Consider the following 20,099-nt stretch of genomic DNA (forward strand, 5'->3'; position numbering starts at 1 on the left):
AGCAGACAACAGGCCAAAACCTGCATAAAGAGACTCGCTTACCTTGCCAAGGGGGTTGTGTGGTGTATTTAGTATGATGGCTTTGGTTTTAGAATTAAATTTGCTTTCGAGTTCCTGAGGATCTAACGTCCAGTCAGAACTTGACCATTTTTTTCCACAAACAGCTTTCTAAGCATGAAGAATGAAGATGGGATTTAAAGAAATTAATTCGTGTTTGTTAGCTTACAAATAAATGACAAGAATAAAATAAAGGCATGGCAGGGGTCACTGAATAAATGACTAACAAAGTACTTGAACAGAAATGACTAGGCCTTGAGTGCCGTAATGCCAATTGCTCTACTCACACTGTTAAAGGGAAAATGAACCCTGTCCACAGGGACAGCTGTTAAAGTGCCTGTCTTCCCTCCCAGGACCCTGCTCTAAGTATGGTTAGAAGAAGGCGAATAGAAGATTCTGTGATTCACCTTAGTATGTTAATTATTTTGAAAAGATTTAGAACCTTTATTGGTGACAAAGCAATTTGTATTTTTAAAGATTCTTACAGTGTATGAATTGACTGACAAACTTACAGATCTTAGGGGGATAAAAACAGGTGTTGCTCCGGCCATTCTCATCATGGGCTCATAGCAGTCGTAAAAAGGCACTATTATTATAACCTAAAATAAAAGCAATTAAGGACACAGCACATAAATCATTAATTTATTTCACAAATATTGTGTACTTCCTATGTGCAAGGATGTCTCTAAGTTGAGGTGCCACGGTGAGAAAGCAGCCCTCTTTTTCATGTATGAATGTAAGAGACCCTCGAATCAAACTTGTCCAGAGTTTAAGTTGGAAATTCCTGGGCTTTTTAGAGATCTATGGATGAGCTTGCAGTGGGTGTGCTTGAAGTGATAAAATTTTACCTGTGCATAGGTAGATGTATTTGGGGAGAGGGGCTATACCTTTCATTATATTTTCAAAGGGATGTTTAACCAGAATCATAATTTATTTTTATTTCAAGTTAGAAGACATAATGTACAATACATGGTATATTAGACAGTGACAGGAGCGGCACTGTATGGAAAGAGAATGTTGCAGTGCTCTGACACAGAGCACTAATTTACAAGCATTATCCTGAGAGTAAAGATGTTTCTCCTCAAAACACCTCATAGCGAAGAGTGGATGTAGGAAGACAGGTTGGAATGCCTTTGTTCTTGCCTAATACCCATGACTGCCTTCCACCTGCCCATCATCTGGAGCCTGTCGTTTCCCCTAGTGTTCTGGGTATACTCCATGTCCCTCTGGCCCTGCACGCTCTCTTCCAGCACCTGCTGGCAGGCCTTCAGGTGAGGACCTGTCCAACTGGCCCAGCCACTACCACTCCCAACCCACCAACCTCATCTAGTACCCCTGATTTTGCTTTTTTATAGGGGGAATTTGAACACATAATTTACAGCCATCATATACATTCAATTTTTCTTTCTACTTTTTAAAAACCTAATAACCCATGACATTTCCAGGCTATTATATTTTCATATTTATTACTTTAGAGGCTGGAGATTTAGCTCAGTGGCACTGTGCCTGCCTTGGAAGCACAAGGTCCGAGTTCGATCCCCGGTACCAAAATAAAAAATCACCCCCATATTTATTACTTTATTGGCCAGGAGAGTCTACTGAATTTTAGAATACTTTTCTTATAGTTCACTTATATAAATAACAGTGTTGTGTTTGTGTGTGAGCATGTAGTTCTCTATTTTTAAAATAACTTGTTAAATAAATTCACAAGATTGCTATCTCTAAATTATAGGATATAAACATAGGGTCTCACTATGAAGTTCAGGCTGGCCTTGAACTCACTATATAGCCCAGGCTGGCCTTGAACTTGGAGGCAATCCTCCTGCCTCAGCCTCCCAAGTGCTAGGATTACAGGTATGTGCCACTGTTGATTCAGTTTATTAGTAAACATTTGCTGCTTTAAATGTCACTTGCTACTGTTTGTGCTTCTTACATGTAAAATACCTGGTCAGTGTCTTTCTCCTGGGAGGCATTCATCCTAAAAGTCCCTTTGTACTAAGCGTTCCACTCAGACTGAGGCCGAAGTACAATATTTCAAGTTTAGAGTCAGGAACGTGGAGGATAAAACAATGAACCAGAAATGGGTCCTCACCTCAAGCAGACAGGAAGGTCTTCATCTGTGAGGTTCTTAGGGACTAAGAGGACCTGCCTGTTTAACTTGCTGGAGACACAGAGCCCAGATAAAGTAAGAGCTCAGTACAGGAAAATAACCTGGAAAAACAGTAGAAAGAACCCAGCTGATGCCCTTCACCTTAAACCCTTTACTTTTGTTGTGGGAATAATTCCCCTCTTTTTTTTGAAGAGTGCTTTTTGAACACTTATTATTTAGGTGCTGGCAGGATAGCACTAAACAAGTTCTCAGCCAGGTGTGATGGTGCTCACCTGTAATCCCAACAGTCTGAGAGGCTGCAGCAGGATGATTGCAAGTTCAAGCTCAACAACTTAGTGAGACCCTGTTTCCAAATTTAAAAAGAGCCAGGGATATAGTTCAGTGCGAAGGTCCTGGGTTCAATTTCCAGTACCACCAAAGCAAAAAACTCCCCAAAACAAAAAAGCCAAAATTCTCCTGGATCTTATATCTTAAAGATTTATGGTGAATGAGAAAACAAGTCAGTAAAGCAGATTTCAGATAGTAATGTGCTATGAAGAAAATAAAACAGGACGGTGTAAAAAAAAAAATGACATGCAAGCAGTTTCAAAATGTTAAAGTGCTCAGGGAAGAAAGACTAGAGAAAAGAAGGCAAGAGCTGAACCTTGGGACATTTCAACAGAGCACAGTGGAGAAGAAGCACAAGATTAACAGGAAAAGGGCTGGAGATTTAGCTCAGTGGTTCTGGCGCCTGTCTCCAAGCGCAAGGTGCCAAGTTCAATCCCCAGTACCGAAAAAAAAAAAAGATTAACAGGAAAATATGAGGAGCTTTCAACTATGTTACAGGATTAAAAAAGATTATGTATATGAAAGTGCAACTGCAGTCCTTCAGATGTTTCCTGAAAAAAGCTTTTTGTCTGGTACAGTGGAAGGAATTACAGATGCAAAGGAGTAACAACGTAAAGTAGGTGGTGGTAGCTTTTATAAGAATAACATGATAAAGAATTATAAGAGTTCAAAGTAAGTTAACAGTATAGATCAAGATAAATAGTCTCACTTCACACACAGCTTAACCAATGCCTCTTTGCAAATCTATCTTCTCTATGAGATAAGGAACCCCTTCCACATAGAAACTATTTTTTAAAAACCTTCTCTCTCACAGTGCCTTGTATACCGGAGATCCTTAGTAAATTCTGGGTAAATGAAAGAGACCAGGAAATATTAAAGCAGGGGTATTAGAAGGGGTAGATGTGTGAGATGAGTGCCAGTGTTGGTCCTGCATCACAGTGCTGTGTGGCAGGAATGGCTTGGCCTTTCAGTTACATCTGCACTGCTAACATGATACTGGCACGAAAAGATGCCAGAAGACCCAGTACTTGCTGCCTGAGTTCAGATTAAAGGTTACTTTAGCAATGAAGACAAAGGACCTTGCTAGCCTACTTCCACCTACTCTTATCTAAGTAGGCTATAAAAATAAGAACAAACTAATGCAATAAAATGGTTGACACTAATAGGTAGTATAATGATAAATGAAAGAAGCCAGATTCAAAAGTATATACTGTATGATTCTATTTATGTCAAATAACAGAGCAGTAAGAACAAAGCTGTGGTGATAGGAGACAGAAGAGTGGATACCTCTGGGTGAACACAGGCTAAGACGGGAAGCAAAAGGAGCCTCTCTGGATGCCGAAAATGTACAATATCTTTATCCGGGTTATAGTTACATGGGATTTTACCCAGCTGTCCATTTAGGATTTGTTAACTTTATAGAATATGCATCAGAATCCTAAGATACTTTGAAATAAAAAAAAAATACAAAAGAAGATTCAAAGGCAGCATGAATGATAATGATTAACATAGATAATAATAATGTTAATGTACTTACTTCATCTCCTTCATCAATTAATCCTTGAATGGCATTAAAAAGAGATCCATATGCTCCTACTGTCACAAGGATTTCTTTATTTGGGTCAATTTGGTTTTGATAAAATTTTTCATATAGGCAGGACAGAGCTTTGACAAGTGATGGATGCCCCTGTTGGATTAAAAAATAAGAAATAAGCCCCTTGGATCTGATTATGGAACTGGTTTCTTGCAGGTAATATGGATCTAAAATTTAATAATTTTAAAAATTTGTATTTGATATTTGTAATTATTCAAAGAAAAAGTTTTTTTTTTTTTACCAAGAGAGATTATGTAAAGGTGCAAATTTCCAATGATGAATGCCATTATACTGTATACCTAAAATGTACCAATAAAATTAATTTTTAAAAACAACTTTTTTGAGATGTCTTCTTTATATTTTTTCCAGGCTGCTCTCAAAACTCGATCTTCCTGCCTCACCCTCTAGATTACAGGTGTGTGTTACCATATCCAGCAGAAAATTTGTATTTTTAAGTGGAAATCAATCAAAAAATGCTTTTCCTAACTCCCTATATGAAGTTATGAAGACTTGCTAATGATGAAAACTTACTTCAAAACAAAGGGTCTGAGAATACATAATTATAAAATATTTGATTTGAATAGAAATGAACTTCTAGCATATTTTTATTTTTAAATTTTTTTTATATCTAGTATATTTTTAACAGTAAGTTTGTTCCTCAGCTAAAATAAGTAAAAAAAAAAAAAGTGCTAACTATAGTGTCCTGAATCTGATCCTCCCAATTGCTGTAGAGGTCACGCCAATCAACAGACTAAGAAAGAGGGAAACAAATTCGCCAAAGATGCGCTACTGTTGATGCGACAGCAACGACAGGAGGAAGCGGAACATTACTCACACTGACGGTTAAGACAGCAGTAGTTACAGAGGAGAGACAGCTACTTTCAAGAGAGAAAGGACAGGGCCGGGGATTTAGCTCAGTGGTTTTGCCGTCTGCTGCGCAAGGGCAAGGACCCAAGTCCGATCCCTGGTACCAAAAAAAAAAAAAAAAGAGAGAGAGAAAGGATTACATAAATGTGCAAAATCAGAGTGGGGATTCTCTTATGCAAAATATTCTCTTTGGGCTGCGGATATAACTCAGTGGCAGAGTGCTTGCCCAGCATGTGCAAGGCTGTGGTTCAATCTTCCACAATAAATAAAGCTTTCTCCTTTTAATCAGTATGTAATAATTGGACATACTTGTGGGATAGAAAGTGATATCTCAATACCTGTATACAATGTGTACTGAAAAAATCAGGGTAATTCTCATTTCCATCTCATTATCCTTTCTTTTGAGGTTTCAAGTTCCTTCTTCCAGTTCTTCATAAAATATGCGAGTTTATTGTGAACTGTACTCCCCATGCTGTGCTGCACAACACTCACATTTATTCCTCCTATTTGTACTTTGGTATGTGCCTCCCTTCACCCTCCCCTTCCTTGCCCTTTAATAGTTACTATTATGCTTTCTTCTACTTTGAGATCAACTTTTTTAGCTTCCACATGGGGCAGAACAAATACTATTTGTCTTTCTATGTCTGTCTTACTTTACTTAATATAATGTTCATCAGTTCCGTCCAATTTGGTGAAAGTGTCAAGATTTCAGCTGAGCATGGTGGCACGTGCCTTTAACTCCAACTACCAGGGAGGCTGAGGCAGGAGCACCTCAAGTTCAAGGCCAGGCGGAGCAACTTAGCAAGGCCTTGTTTCAAAATAAAAATAAAAAGTGCTGGGGATGTAGCCCAGCACTCCTTGGATTCAATATCCAATACTGCAAAATAAGAACAACAAACCAAACCAAACCAAGCCAAGCCAAACAAAATAAAACAAAACACACACAAAAACAGCCAAACAAACAAATAACCAAAAGGAAAACAAGACAAACAAAAACAAAACCTACAAAATTTTATTCTTTCTTTATGGCTGAATAATATTCTACTTGAGAAATATAACACATTTTCCTTACCCATTCATCTGTTGATGGATGTCTTGACTATGGTGAAGAGGGTTGCAGTAAACATAGGTGTGCTTGTACCTCGTTGATATGCTGATTTAATTTCCTTTAGATATATATCCAGGAGTGAGATAGTTGGATCATGTTAGGTCTAATTTTAATTTTATTATTTTATTTTATTTCTCACTATGTAGTTCAGGCTGGCCTTGAACTCACTATGTAGCCAGGCTGGCCTTGAACTCATGTAGTCCTTCTGTGTCAGTCTCCTCAGTGCTGGGGTTCCAGGTGTACATTACACTAGGTTCATTTTTATTTCATTTTTTGAGACCCCTACTGTTTTTCTAAGTGCTGCACTAATTTACATTACCATTAACAGCATCTAAGAGTTATTTTTTTCTCCTCATCCTTGCCAGCATTTGTTATTTTTGCTTTTCTGGTAATAGCCATTATGACTGTGGTGAGGTGATTTCTCATTATGGTTTTGTTTGCCATTTTTCTGATGACACTGAGCATTTTGCCATATATGTACACGTACTTATTGACCATTTCTTTTTCTTAGAAATGTCTGTTGAGCCAGGAGTGGTGGCACAGGCCTGGAATCCCCACATTTGGGAGGCTGGGAGATAGGAGGATTGATTGCCGTGAGTTCAAGGCCAGCCTGGACTACATAGTGAGACCTTCTCTCAAAAAAAGAAAAAGAAATGTCTATTCAGACTATTTTTAAATTGGATTGTATTCTTAGTTGGTTACTTTCTCTCAGTAATGTTTTGTGGTTTCAGTGTACCTACCTTGAACATACATATTTTAAAAACTTAGTCCTAAATATTTAGATGCTCTTATAAATGGTATTTTAAAAATTTTACTTTCCGACTATTCATTTTCAGTACATGGAAATATAATTGGTTTTTGTATATAGGTCTTGTATCCTGCACAATTCATTGAGTAGTTATACTAATTTTGTAGAATCCTTAAGATATTTTATGTACTATACATGATGTTTTCAGCATATAGGTTTCAGTTTTCTTCATTCTATTCACACATCTTTCTTTCTTTAGGACTTCTAGACAATTCTGAATAACAATGGTGAGCTTCTTTTGTCCCCCTCTCTTTTTTTTTTACATTATGTGGTCTGTAGATATTATCTGTAGGTTTCTCACAGATTTGCTTTAACTGATTGGCAAAGTTCCATTCTACAGTATTCCTGAGTAGTTGAAGGTTTTTATTATAAAGGAGAGATGAGGGAGGGAGGAAAAGGTGTTGAAAATGGAATTAAGATGCATTACATACATGGACCAACTTCCCACAAGGAATGTAATCATGATGTACTGCAAACATGTACTAATAAAAAAAAAGGAGGGATGAATTTTGTCAAGTGTACTTTTTGTGTATGCTAAGGAGATCATGTAGTTTTTCTTTTTCATTACATTAATATGCTGAATTGCAATCATTGATTTTTGGATATTAAACCTGCATCCCTGTGGTAAATGATACTTGATCAGTATGTGTTACTTTTTACATCATACTCACAAATATACATACATATATACATGCATATACATTTCTGAATTTGATTTGCTAAAGTTTTAGAATTTTCATTCTTATATTCATGAAGGAGATTGGACTGCATTATCTTTTTCTTATCTTATTTTGTATCAGAGTAATGCTGGCCTCATAAAATGCATTGGCAAGTTTTTCATCCTGCTGTATTTTCTGAATGAATTTGTGTAGGATTGGTATTACTTATTCTTTAAATGCTTAACAGAAAATTATTTATCATGTTGTTATTACTGTTTTACTGTCTGTATGATCTGTAATTAATTTTTTTCCATTTCTCATGTTGTACTTTTTTTCATTTTCTACTGATAAATCTAGCTAAAGTTTTACTTATTGATTTCAATGAACCAGATTCTGGTTCTATTTTCTCTACTGTTTGTTCACTTTTGGATTTTTATCATGGAGTTGAACATGGCTGGGAGGGAAGTAGGTGGAGTAGGTCCGAGATGGGGGTCTGGATATGAACCTTGTTTTTGGTGGTGCTGGGGTCCAAACCTAGGACCTCACACATTCTAGACATGTGTGCTACCATTGAGCTACCCTCCCAGCCCTGAGATGGGGGTCTAGAGGGTAGATGAAGGAGTGAGATTCCATGGGAAGCAGGGATTCCCACCCTGTTAAGCCCTGGGATATGGTGAGTCTCACTGCTTTTTCCAATTCTCTCATTCCCAATGTTAAGGCTGCCTATGGATTTTTGCACTTAGACTAGCAAGGACAAAAAATAAGACTCCCTCCTTCCTTCTTTCCATTTCCCAAGCTATCACGAAAGGAAAGACAAACACTGAGCCATATGACAAATGTATGGCTTTTAGGCATAACAGATACAATGCTGCAGTTAAAAAGTATATCTCCTTCTAAGAAATGAGGCATCTCATCACAGAAGGATGAAGAAGGGGGCTGAGGTGGGTGAGAGAAGAAAAAAGTAACTTGTTGGAAAGCATATGAAGAGGTCAGTGCTGAGGCTGCCTGATCATTAATGAGATAGAAAAGACATCTTTCAAGAGAGTATTTCTCCTTCCTTGCTGCCCTAAGATCACACTTTGAACAATAGTAAAGTAAGAATGAAAACAGATCTATGGAGGGGTTGAAGGTTGGGGAAGACTCGTCCTAGAGACAGGGCAGGGGGGATAGTTCTGTAGTCATCAGGCTGGGACTCTTGATTCCATGTAAGGAATAGTAACATGCATGCACACAACACAACATAAACTCTAAGCTCATGACCCTTATGTTCTGGATACACTTACAAAGCCCCGCGTGTACTGATTCAGGTTATCAACTAATGCAATCTTTGATAATTCTTCTTTTACATATGTTGGAGGCGATATATCTGGAAGGCCTTGGCCAAGATTCACCACAGAGGGATCTGCAGCCAACTTGGTAAATTCAACCCTAATATTAAGAAAAACAGAGACAAAACCAAAAAAACTCAAAAAGCTGGTATTGATAAGTACTACACTTACAAAGTTTGGTGTTTATGTCACACAGTCTTACCACAAAATTTAAAAAATAGAAACTTAGTTTGGTTTTAGATTAAAAGAGTTCCCAATAAAAAGTCATACTATCCACGCCTGTGATCCCAGCACTCTGGGAGGCTGAGGCAGGAGGACTGTGAGTTCAAGCCCAGCATGGGCAACTAGGCAAGACCCTGTCTAAAAATAAAAAATGATAAAGGGATGAATATAGCTTAGTGCAAAGGCACTGGGTTCGATCCCCATTCTGAAGAAAAAGAATCACCATCAATAAAATAAATTTATCTAATAGAATGATGGCTGAATTAATGAACCTAATGATCCTTTACACACCTCAATTTCATGATACCCATATTTAACCACATGCCCCACTTAACCATTTCCTATCTGCTGCTATGTTCTCTTGTCAACTGTTAGAGAGCAAAACTAATGAGAAAAGTCCATGGATTATGAGGTAAGTTCCAAACCAAACTTGTTTTTTCTCTGCTACATATCCAGCTGGAGCACAGGGCATGGCATACTTGGGAATTGAATAAATCAGTATCTGGGCAGCTGTCTTCCTTTCGTTAGCATTTAATGGAGGAATTAGATAAATGGCTTTAGTTTTAGACTATGAATGAGGCTACAAATTCCCAACTAAGGAAACAAAAATATATAGGAAAATTTCACCATGTTATTGTTTTAAGATACTCACCAGACATTGCTGTCAAGTCCTTCGATGCGTTTTGCATTTTTTAATTTCGAAGACATTTTCTGAAAAATGTAAATATTGAAAGAGTTTTAGAAATTCTTTAATCAAAATCTGAAAGATCAGTAAGTCATGGGTCATTCTTCCTTTCCCTATCGACACCATAATGATAGGAGCACCACGGAAGTAAGTCCTAGAGTCCAGCACAGAAACCTGAGGAAGAGTCCACCTCCCAGCAGCTGTTCTAAGGAATGATTTTTGCTCATGTTCTCACCAAAGGACAAAAATGTCTTAGCATAAAGAGGTAATCATTTCAGAGGCTTGAAATGTACTAAAGAGAACAGGTATAATACTTTTAAAAAGTCAGTTTAAAAAATATCTTGAGCTCTGCTCTGAAGAAAGTTAAGATATACTGAGAGTTTCACATGAAAGTTCCTTTCATGGCATACAGGAATCACTCAACAAATGGTTTTAATTTTCATTTTATTTAAAATTTTGGTTTTTTGAGACAGGGTCTTGGTATCAAGTTCAGGCTGGCCTTGAACTCACTATATAGACTGGCCTTGAGCTTTCGGGCAATCCTTCTGTCTCAGCCTCCCGAGTGCTGGCATTACAGGCGTGTACCACCATGCCTGGCAACAAATGGTTTAAAAATGACTGACTAAGGGGTTCCAAGTAATAGTAGCTAATATAATAGCATAGTAATTACATACCAGACACTGTTCTCTGTGCTTCACATAATTTACTCAGTTAATCTCCTTCTTGTCAACCCTATACTGTAGCTCTGCTATGAGCCACTTTGACACATTAACAAAGTGAGACACAGGGAGGACGAGACCACACAACTTTTCATATCTTCCCAAGTTCTTAAAAGTGGTAACATTAAAATCCAAACAGTTTTATCCAGGATTTGAATCCTCGGACTGACCATAGAACCCATGCACGTAACTACTGTTATCTGCTCTCTTACAAAACAAGATCTTCTAAAAACCTGACCAGAAGATTGCCTCTTAAAAGTAGAGTAGGAATTTAGGTCAGGTCTACTCACACCAAGCAAGCTAAGACTGTGGTAGAAAAATATTAGAAGTTATAATTATCATACAGCATACAACTTTTTTTTTTTTTTTTGGTACCAGGGATCGAACTCGGGACCTTGTGCTTGTGAGACAGGCAGCGGAACCACTGAGCTAAATCCCCGGCCCCAGCATACAACCTTTAATTCTTCAGATTCTAAAATTAAGAATGTACTCTCTTTCAGAAGTATTGAATTAGTTTTGAGTTCATTACTAACAAGCTGGTGAAAATAAGAAAATGATGAACAGCATTTTTACAAGGAATTTTATAATAGAATATTAAAGCAACTTTAATGCAATCTGGGAGGAATATAATGCTAATAGTTATTAAATAGACTACTGTTGTCATTCTAGTCCCAATACTAGGACAAAAAATTGCCTTTTCAGTTTCCTATTTTTAATCTTCAAAATGCCAGTGAAGTGAATCACACACATACTCTCTAGGGGTTAAAGTGCCTTCTAGAATAGCATCACGATTAAGTCCCTCCTGAATACAATACTATCCAGAGACAGTCAAAAACTACAGAGTTCCAGCAAGACAGAGAGAAAAAGATATTTTAACAAAGGCTGTTTACTATCTCTAAAACAATACTTAGCAGTTAATGATTCAGTGTGGATTGCAAACGCAAAGTATGGACTCATTAAAAAAAAAGCCAGATAATCAGACAAGTACAGTTTCACTTAACATTCAGATGGATAAGGTCAAAACGCAGTTTCAGATTTACTTTCTGTAAAGTTTGTCTCCAGACCAGCCTCTTGTTTCTGCTGCCCCTGCCTCCCCGTTCATCCCAATTCCTTGTCTCAACCCCTCGACTTTTTCAAATAGTCTTTCTGGCCTCTCACTTCTGTGTGATTTGTCCTCTGCCCAAATAGCCTATCTCTGCACATTTCTCAACCTCCTTTTCATCATTGCTTCTGTAAGGGGCATCTTCACACGTTTTTTCCCCGAATTATCAAGTTTTGTAAGGTTTTAGCTTCAAATAATAGGTTTGAGCTTCAAATGGTCATAAAATATTGTAAGGGCTAATATTTATTTCCCCTGCTAAGCACTCATTTTCTCTTCCTTGGGGGTGATAATGCATCTGTTGAGATTTTTTGTTGTTGTTGTTTTGAGACAGGGTCTCGCTGTGTAGTCCAAGCTGGCCTTGAACTTTCGGTGATCCTCCTGCCTCAGCCTCCCGAGTGCTGGGATCACAGGTGTGTGTTACCACACCAGGCTGAGAATGTGTATTTTCTATTCAACCATCACCCTGGCCCTGCACTTGGCTAAAGCTGGTTTCACTTGCCACCTTCAATTCTCGAGTTAGATGTCATTTCCTGCAATCGTCCTTGACTCCCCAAATCAAAGTAAACATAGTACTTTCTAAAGTTCCATACATAGTGGAAGTTTCTGTTTATTTCTCTCTGCCCTGAAAATGTGAAAATAGCTTACTTTATTGACATGTGTCACTAGTAGGGTTCTCCAGAGAAACAGAATCAATAGGATGAGTGAGAGATTTATTTTAAGGAATTGGCTCATGCAATTGTAGGGACTGGCAAGTGTGAAATCTGCAGAGCAGGCTACAGACTGGAGACTTGGGAAAGAACTGTTGTAGCTTGAGTCTCAGGGAGAATCCTCTACCTGGGATAGGGTGGGGGTGGGCAGGCAGAGCCACCTCCCTCCCAGGTCTTCAAATGAACACGGTCCAACTATAGTATGATAGATAATCTATTTTCCTCAGAGTCTACTGATTTAAATGTTAATCTCACCTAAAAATACCTTCACAGCAACTCCTAGACTGGTGAGTGACTAAATATCTAGGTACGGCGGCCTGGCCAGTACACCACAGTGCCCAACATATGGGTTCTATGCCTAGCACATGGTGAGCTTTCAATGAATATTTGATGAATGAGTTAACAAAAACCCTTCCTATTAGTAGGGAAGTTTTGATATCATCCAATTTAAATCCGGTAGTTTTTGCGTCAGTTAGCTTATGTTATGTTTTGTTATGTTATGTTATATGTTTGGCAGCTCTATGCTGCCAAAACAATGATACCCTGAGAGCTTCAAATCATAAAGGCTTACTCTTTGCTCATAGTACATAGCCACCAAAGCTTGGCTCTGCTCTGTTCATGCCACTGTCATTCTGAGACACAGGCTGATGAAACAGCCTGTCTATAATTCAGCCTATATTAAGGAGAAAAGCTCTTAAAAAGTTTCTGCTTGGAGATACCCACATCATTTCTACTAATATTTTACTGATGAAAGTGATTTCAAGGCTAAGCCATGGGACAGGCATATGTAACCATCCAGCAGGGAGAAGCAAAGCCTGAATGTGTAATCAGATGGGTGGTCGTTATGGGTTGAACTGTATCACCCAATTCCATACACTGAAGTCCTAATTCTCAGTGCCTCAGAATGTGGCCTTGTTTGGAATTGGTGTCGCTGGAGATGGAATGAGTTAAGATGAGGTCATTAGAGTGGCCTCAGCCATTATAACTCGTGTCCTTATCTGAAGGGGAAGTCTTGGCACCAGGACACACAGAACATTACACGAAGGAAAGACAGACATTGGTGTGATGCTTTCACAAGCCAAGGAATGCCCAGGATTGCCAGGACATCACCAGAAGACAGGGCACAGGGAGCAGACAGTCTTTCTGGCAGCTCTCAGTAGGAACTGACTCTGCTTTCACTTTGATCTCAGGATTTTAGCCTCTAAAACTGTGAGACAATAAATGTTTGTTGTTTAAGCAATTTAGTTTGTGATATTTTGTTAAAGAAACCCAGGCAAACTAATTCACTGCTGAAAGTTACAAGACACCTTACAAAGTCCAAAGAGACCCAGATTCAGCAGTAGGTGTAAATGCTTACTGTATAAAAACTACTTCCCAGCATAGACCAGGAAATCAAACACACCTGGAATTCTATTGAGACCTGGGCACTAGTCCCAGGTATATAAAGAAACATCTGTAAGGTTTGTATAATTTTTTGGACCCAGCTAACTGTAAGAGGTGACTTTTGCTATAGGCTACAGGCCTGACACGGCATATAATGTCCTGCTGTATTATCAACATATAACTAGTGAAATCATAAGCAGCTTCATCCTTTGTTAGCTTGAAGAGGAAGGATGCAGTTCTAAAGATCCACCACAAGATGGCACACACGACAGATAAGAAAAATCCTATTAAAGCTTTACAATGTTTGCAGCAAACGTGCTAAAACAAGTTTGGAAATTTGAAAAAAGAACATCATGATTCTAAGGATCTAGAATGCCAAAATTTAAACCGTATCTCTCTCTTTTTCTTTGGTATTTTGAGACAGGGTCTCGGCATGCAGTTCAGACTGGCATTGAACTATGTAGCTCAGGCTGGCCTCTAACTTGTGGTGGTCCTCCTGCCTCAGTCTCCAGAGTGCCAACACACCCAGCTAAATTGTATCTGTTTTAAGGAAGCTGTGTATAACACCTGATGCAGGTAGGTGGGGTGGGACAGATGTTGAAAAAATTTTCCTTAATGGTGTGGTCAAGCTAGGGAAATCAAAGATATTTGTATCTATATATTATGACTATCAATCAAGTCTTTACCAATGAAACCAAGATCATAGCCGAAAAAGATAACTGTAATAATACACAGCAAGAAAGGGCCAGAGGTGGAATCAGGAAAACTATACACAGAGTGTGTGTGTGTCCATGTGTGTGCGTGCGTGTGTGTGAGTGTGTGTGTGTATGTATTTTGATGTTTCAACAACCATTGTGATAAGTAGTATTCCTTCATTCTTTAGCATTTCCTAAATGTCTCTTTTGTTTCAAATGTAGATTTAGTTTGAAAAGAAACTTGGTTCTGCCCTTCCTGCTCTGCGTTGTTTCTGTGGTGGAGCAGGACTCTGTTTGCAGCTCGTGTATGCAGGACAGCAGGTGACTTCTCAGCACTGTGACTTTGCTGAGGCACAGGTGCACCCCAGTTGGACACTGGGGAAGAGACAAGCATGTAAGGGCTGCCTTTGAAGTTTCAAAGCCACATTCATTGCATCTCTTAGCTGAACAAGACAGAAACTCAACTGGAAATAGCTCGAGTAAAAAGGGGAATTTATTAGAAAGCTCATGTTGCCATGGCAAGGGTAGAGGTGCAGCCAGGCCAAAAGGTAACTGACATCAGGAACTTGAACCTCCTACAGTTTTCCTACAGCTCCATTTCTACCCACTCCGTCTGTCTGTCTGTCACCGTAGGCTTCTTAACAGTCACAGCTCCCAACTTCACCATCACACAGGGACTGAGAGTTGAACACTTAAAAATGTTAATAATTATTACTGCTGACATATTCAGTGAACTCAAATATACCTTAAGTTTCCTGTTGAGCCACAGGAGAGAAAATACTAACAAACATAGCTTACACAGGACTTTTATAAAGAATATGTAAACTTGTAAAAATATAAACAATTTCGACAGCTCAGTAAGAAGATAATTCAACTTGAAATGGGCAAAAGATTAGGCAGCCTCTTTGTGGATGATGTAACTAGCTAAAAAAGCACATTGAAAGATGTTCAAAATCATTAGTTACTGGGAAAATGGAAATTGAAACCACAGTGAGATAGCACAAGACACTCATCAGAACGGCGGTAGATAGCAAATCTTGGCAAAGATAAAGGGCACACAGAATTCTATATAACTCTGATGGGAATGGAAAATAGTACAACCTCTTTAGAAAATGATTTGGCAGGCATTTAAAAATTAAACATAAATCAACCACACAATGCAGGCATTCCACTGTTGGTATTTACCCAAGACAGTGAGAACCTATGTCTGTACAATGGCCTATATCAAATGCTCATACCTGGACATAATCCAAAAGTCAATCAACAGCTAAACAGAAAAGCAATAAAGAGATAATACTAATAAAAGGAAAAAAAGCTACTGGTACAGTACCATACAGATGAATTTCAAAATCATTATATGTGGAAAACATAAAAGAGCATATTACACTATCCCATTTATACAAAACACAAAAAAAGGTGCAAGCTAATCTACAGCAGCGATAAAGAGCCAATCAGTAGAGTGAGGGACAGACATTAGGAACACAAGGACTCTTTAGTGCCAGATGCCCTGCCTGTTGACTGTGGCAGGGATTTCAGGGTCTACACATCTGGCATATGATCACTGAGTTAAATTCTAAATGGATGCAGTTTATTGTGCCTTGATAAAGATGATTTTTAAAAGCTGCTAGGAGATTCTGAAATTGTGCTCTCATTCTTCCTCTGATCAAAATGCTGCTCAAGAAACAAGAATATCTCATGGATTTTAGATGTTTGCTAGGGTCTGACTATTCCATTAAAACCCAGACAAATAACTTTGTTTGGCCACTAGATGGCACAGCAAAATAACAGAATGTTCCTGTGACAGTGGACGAACTGAAGGTAAAACTCAGGATTGGAAATGCATGATGGGGAAAGATGACGTGAAGGCACACAAAGAAAAAATTAATTATAATAAACTCAGAGGAGCACTTATTTCACTCAATATTTAAGTTGCTTTATTATATAAGAACTATGCACTGCCTGTAGCACCCCTTACAGGACTGGAGGCTGTTGTGGAGTTATTTTGTACATTTGTAAATCAAAGGTAAGCAGTCCTACAAACTGTCATTCTAGAGGTTTGACTGACTTCCCTCCATGCTGTGGGGAAACCCGTTTTTGCCTTTGTGATTCAATTCCTTTACTTCATATACTTTTTGACTTTTCCTTTCAACTCATCCTCACTTCTATTTTCCTATTTTAGGCCTTTAATATCTAGGTGTTGAAATAGAGGTTTGAGAGTGTTTTGCTTTTTTCTTTTCTTTCTTTTTTGGTGTTTTGAGACTGGACCTCACTAGTTGCCTTGAACTCACTACGTGGCCCAAGCAGGCCTCGAACTCTCAGTAATCCTCCTGCCTCAGCCTTCTGTGGGGTGGGATTATAGGGGTGTGCCACCATACCCAACTGAGAGTAACTTTCACCTAGGTTCCTCTTGTTTTCTCTTCTTGCTATATGGCAATATTTTTTTCTTCAGCATTCAAAACATTATTTACTTGACATTACAAAAGTAATAAATGTTTTTGGAAAATAAGAAAATAAGACAGAAAAGCATAGCCTATCTGTTATGGTTTGAATCTCTAATGTCCCCCAGAATGTCTGGTGCTATGGCAGGTGGGTAACCTGTAGGACGTGGGACTCAGGTAGGGGCAGCAGGTCACTGGGTGGGCCTTGAAGGCGACCCTAGAAAGTGAAAATCTTATACCTAAATAATAGCCGAGAGATTAGAATTATGTTGAACAACATGGGATTGCTAATATTCTATGGTTTTTGACTCATGAAAATGTCAGTTTGAAATGATTTAAACTCATAAAACACTCAGCTACATACACCTAGATTCAGTAATTTTTAAGTTTTTGCTTTACTTGCTTATCTCTCTTTTCCTTTTTCTTTTCTTTAATTTTAAAGCAAGGCCTATACCTTAACTCATTGGATCCCTACATATGTGACAAATATCTCTAAAAATGATTGCCCTTTCCTTGTATAATTGCAATGGCATTACCATACCCAGTCACTAATTCTTTGGGATTATCTCATACCAGGTTGACAAGCATATTTGTCCTTTTACATTGTTAAATAAAAATTATAGGAAGTCATTGTTTTGGATTAAAGCTCTCAACAGAGAAGGCTAAAAAATCAAAATGGAGGGCCGGGTTTTAGCTCAGTGGTTCCAGCGCCTGCCTTGAAGCATAAGGTCCCGAGTTCGATCCCTGGTACCAAAAAAACCCCCCAAAACTCAAAATGGAATCACTCATCCTAAACTCCTACATCAGCAGTTATCTGACCTTCAAGAAATCAGGGTCAGTCAGTAGCCAGATGTCCCAATTTTGACTGGCATGATGATGAAATTCCCTCTGTCCAATTATTTCATGCAAAAAGCCGTCTGAACGTTAACTGAATACTTATTTTCCAGTTGTTCTGTCTCTCTGCTCCTATCCCAGGAAAGTAGCTTTGCAATGACCATCCTGCTTTGGTTTCTTGTGTCTGCTTTCTTTTGCCTTTTTCTGTCTGTAAAATAACCTCCAGCCTGGCCTGGTGGTGCACAACTATAATCTCAGCTATGGGAGGGTGAAGGAGAAGCACCACAAGTTTGAAACCAGCCTGGGAAATGTAGGGAGGCCCTGTCTTAGGGGGAAAAATCCTTTTCTCAGTTCAACACAACACTTGCAGTTTGACAGTAACTGGGCAAACAGGGGCAAGTGCTTTGGGCCATGCATTATACTTGGTGGTTATAGCTCTTAAACCTCTTGTCTTTCCAGTGCAGTCTCTTGACAATGCCCCTCCTCCTTGATTTCTTGCCACTGATAACAGAAAAAACTGGGTCATGTATCTACCCTGTGTTCTAACCCACATTCTTGATTTGTTTGCCTTTCCATGACAACACCTCACCTGCTCCTTAATCAGCCGTATTTTCTATAAACTGAATAGAGGACATAGAACCAATATTTTTAGCCACTATAATAGCCTTTGGTGAGTAGGAAGATGGTGCTCTTTAGTGCACCAGAGCAAAACAGGGTGACTGTGGTATTTTGGTTATACATTTCACACTATGACCTTGGGCAAATTACTGAAACTACCTCAGCCTCCATTCTCTTATTTGGAAAGTATGAATATAATAATTCACATTAAAGGGGTTTATGAGAATGAGATAGCCGGGTGTGGTAGTGCACGGCTATGATCCTAGTACTCAGGAGGCCGGGGCAGGAGGATGGCCACAAGTCCTAGGCCAGCCTGGACTACATAATGAGTTTAAGGTCAGACTGATTTGCAGAGTGAGACCTTGTCTCAAACAAAAAAAAAAGCCCCCCCAAACAACTCACAAAAACAGGATATGAGGGCCATCTGGCTGCGATATCTGTCACCCATTGATCACCAGGGTTGATTCGGCTGATCTGGCTGGCTAGGCAGGTCCTCCTCCTCCTCACCACTCCAGGTGCGTCCCTCCCGAAGCTGCACGCTAGGTCCAAAAGGACGCCCACCCCCAATACAGGAGGCTAGAGAAGGACCATGTCCTCTGTCGAGGGTATATGAGTAGCTGCGCTCCTGTGGTGGAACCTCCAAAACAAAAACAAAAACAAAAACAAACAACAAAAAGAAAATGAGATAATGAATATATATAATGACCATCACACTGTCTGATCCGCAGACAGGAAGCAGCTGCTCAGTGAATGTCAGTTCTGGTCAGAGATAGAAATATCTTCAACTTTTACAAAGAAACACTCCAAAAATATGCTTATAAAAAGTACCTGAAAAATTACATTTTTACTTTGATGTTGCAGAAAATGTACCATAATTTGTCTGTATGTCATAAGCAATACCTACACTGTAAGTAGAGAATCCAAGGATTTTTGAAGAACAAATTGTCTTTAGAAATTCTGTTTTATTACCAAGGAAGCAGAATCTCCTCTGGGCCAAAAACATGCTATAGGAGAGAAGAAAAATTGGAAAAGGGAGTAAATATACAATAATTGCATCACTCTCTGACAACAATATTCTTTTTATGATGCTCTCTATCATTCTTATAACAAACTTAGTACTTCGTTTATTTATAGTGTGGAAGAAATGTAGAAATTATCAGAATCAAAATGGAGTCAATTGTGTCAACCCTAACAAACAAAAGGCACTTCTAACCTGGGTGTGGTGGTGCACACCTGTAATCCCAGCACTTGAGAGGTGAGGCAGGAGGACCACCCCAGGCCAGCCTGGGCTACAGAGCAAGACCCTAACAGCAAGACCCTGTCTAAAAACAAACTAAGTAACAAATAAAAACACCAAAAATGAAAAAGTGAATGATAAAAATCCAGCTTTCTAAAAACATTCAGGCAAAGAGAAATTTCACTTATGATTTTATACTATGAAAAGTTGAAAGTATGAAAGGTTACTGTACCAGTAGAGACAGATACTACCACTCTAACAATTATAATCAAACCCTAGACAGGAAATTCACTCAATGGACTCAAAGAGTCTACTGATACTAGTACCTATGAACCCCCTAATTTGTCAAAATGTTAAGGCTGCAGGAAACTTTAGCTGTGAAAAATAATACAGAGGATGTTTCTTAAAATGTAGCAGGCTGGGGCCAGGGATTTAGCTCAGTGGTTCCACCGCCTGCCTCACAAGCGGAAGGACCCGAGTTCGATCCCTGGTACTAAAAAAAAAAAATGTAGCAGGCTGGGAGTATTACACCCTGGGAGAGCCTCTGCTTAGCATGGGCAAAATGGTGGGCTCCATCCCCAGCACCAAAAAAAAAAAAAAG

At 38.8% G+C, this 20,099-nt stretch overlaps 1 protein-coding gene across 19 annotated transcripts in view; it reads right to left on the reverse strand.

The window, feature by feature from the left end:
- Kyat3 (kynurenine aminotransferase 3) overlaps window positions 1-20,099 on the reverse strand; it is a 59,146-nt gene that overhangs the window by 33,961 nt on the left and 5,086 nt on the right. For 6 of the 19 annotated variants that reach the window (XM_087213050.1, XM_087213049.1, XM_087213048.1 and 3 more), the window contains 7 exons: window positions 19,231-19,265; window positions 9,733-9,791; window positions 8,814-8,958; window positions 4,924-5,052; window positions 4,032-4,181; window positions 570-656; window positions 43-168 (listed from right to left, as the gene is read on the reverse strand). In XM_087213050.1, the coding sequence (XP_087069176.1) occupies window positions 43-168; window positions 570-656; window positions 4,032-4,181; window positions 4,924-5,052; window positions 8,814-8,958; window positions 9,733-9,788 (693 nt within the window). In that variant the 5' untranslated portion in view covers window positions 9,789-9,791; window positions 19,231-19,265. Of the gene's footprint in view, window positions 1-42; window positions 169-569; window positions 657-4,031; window positions 4,182-4,923; window positions 5,053-8,813; window positions 8,959-9,732; window positions 9,792-18,663; window positions 18,899-19,165; window positions 19,266-20,099 lie in introns of all 19 variants that reach the window. The other 13 variants (XM_013070898.3, XM_013070899.3, XM_087213052.1 and 10 more) reach the window with 8 other exon arrangements.

Source organism: Heterocephalus glaber, unplaced genomic scaffold, assembly GCF_053883595.1.
Source record: "Heterocephalus glaber isolate CG9 unplaced genomic scaffold, H.glaber_assembly_v1.0 deba00001442, whole genome shotgun sequence".
NCBI lineage: Eukaryota > Metazoa > Chordata > Mammalia > Rodentia > Bathyergidae > Heterocephalus > Heterocephalus glaber.